The sequence below is a fragment of the Bison bison genome, unplaced genomic scaffold, assembly GCF_000754665.1.
Source record: "Bison bison bison isolate TAMUID 2011002044 unplaced genomic scaffold, Bison_UMD1.0 scf7180017864301, whole genome shotgun sequence".
Classification (NCBI taxonomy): domain Eukaryota; kingdom Metazoa; phylum Chordata; class Mammalia; order Artiodactyla; family Bovidae; genus Bison; species Bison bison.
The window spans coordinates 719,921-721,775 of NW_011494873.1; the positions used below are offsets into that span (position 1 = coordinate 719,921).

At 46.6% G+C, this 1,855-nt stretch overlaps 1 protein-coding gene across 1 annotated transcript in view; it reads left to right on the forward strand.

Moving 5' to 3' along the window:
* Positions 1-471: 471 nt before the first annotated feature.
* SMIM23 (small integral membrane protein 23) overlaps positions 472-1,855 on the forward strand; it is a 5,035-nt gene continuing 3,651 nt past the window's right edge. Inside the window, exon 1 of the mRNA XM_010851305.1 lies at positions 472-549. Coding sequence (XP_010849607.1) covers positions 472-549 — 78 coding nt within the window. The remainder of the gene's footprint in view (positions 550-1,855) is intronic.

Sequence of the window (1,855 nt, forward strand, 5' to 3'; positions counted from 1 at the left end):
TGAATACAATGAAACTGGGGAGACTAATAAGATTGGTAGATTGTATCCATAGCAATAGCCTGTGTTACCATCAGAGGTAACTGAGTAAAGGATATCCAGGATCTCCTATACTCTTTCTTACAACTGCAGGTAAATCTATACTTATCTCAATAAATATTTCAGTTAAAAAAATTTTATCATTTTTGAATTTAAAGACTTGTATTTTATTAAAGATTTGAAAATACAGAAGAGAAAGGATCAGAAAAATCACCATCCTGAAATATAGCCTTTCAGTGTGTTTCTCTTTCCAGTCTTTGTTTTTATATTTATGTGAAAAGTAAGTCAGGGCTAACCATCAGGGTGGTGCAGGGTTGGGGCCTGACTGTCCCCGCCTTCTGTGACATCAGAACTCACGGCCTGAGAGATGCTTGGTGACCAGAAGCCAGGGAGGTGGGGGTACCCTCTTCTACCCAGGCAGCCTGACCTGAGGCCATGGTGGTCCACCAGGTGGGCAGCAGGGGCCGAGTGGCAGCCGAGAGAAGGGGAAGTCGCTGTGAGGACAGGAAGCAGGTGAGGCCAGACCAGGGGACATGGCTCTCCTCCCATCTGGGCCCCCTTGGATGCTCCCGGCAGCCTGTGAGGCCCTCGAAGTCAGGGACAGGCTTTCAGGCTGACTCTCCCTAGAGCCCAACCTGGTGGCACATAGTACAGGGACTCAGGAGCTTCTTCTAGAAGCCGTTACTGACACCTTATCAATTCTCACACTGCCAGCACAAGGAATGCCCTGGAGGGACTTGGGAGTCTTGTTAGCTTCCTGTTGTATCCTGAGTGCCTAGGTTAGTGCTTGGTGCATAACAGGTGCTGAATGAACGAACAAATGAACCAAAATAAACAGGATACTTTACCTAAGTTGGAGACGTCCTGGAGCCTTTGTTCCAAGGGCTGGAATTCAAAATTCACATAGGATTTTGTCAAAATGGAAAATGTTAGCACTTGTGTGCACAGCCTGGTGTGCACAGCCTGGGGCTTCTTCTACTCCTCTCTCTTGGATGTCTTGACATTCCCGAGAGGCAACTGTTATGAACTCATTTACACATGGGTAAAGTGAGATCGGAAAGGCCAGACAACAGAGACACACTGGGATTTGAAACCAGGTACCCCTGATTCCAGAACCCTTAGCAAGGTGACCCTGCACTGCACTGCCTGCCAGATGGGGAAGTGTAGGGAAGACGGAAAAGGTGGTGGGGACAGTCAGCTGGGCGCTGCACACAATGGGAAGGGGTAGGATTTATTCTGAGATTACTAAGCAGCCATTGCAGGGGTGTAAGCAGAGCAATACACGATGGACCTATATATGTTTTCAAAAGATTTGTTCACTTATACGCTTAATACACCTTTCGACTTCTTTACGCTGGAACTCGCTGCGAGATGGAGGCCTTGTGGGGCTCCGGCTGCGCTGCAGTTTTTGCTGAAAAGTGTTCCTCTAATACCAAACCTTAGGAACACTCCTTCTAGAAAAGTCATGTAAGTTCTGTGGTCCGGGAAACGCTGACACTCTCATTTCTCCCCTAGAGGGTCACACAGCTCCTTCACATAATGAAGGCTCCAACGAGTCCTGCAGCAAGGAAATCCATGTAACTTTACCACAGTATTTTCCAAACTGATTCAACTACAGAGGCCCTGCTTTTGCATTCTTGAAAGACCTTATGGCGTATATCAAAATCCATTTTATAGGGACTTCTGTAGGGCATGTGGGTTCAACCCCTGGTTGGGGAACTAAGATCCCACATGCTGAGTGCTGCAGTCCAAAAACAAAGTCCAAAAAAAATCCATTTTACAAATGAATAAACTGAGGCTCAGAGAGATTAAATGATTT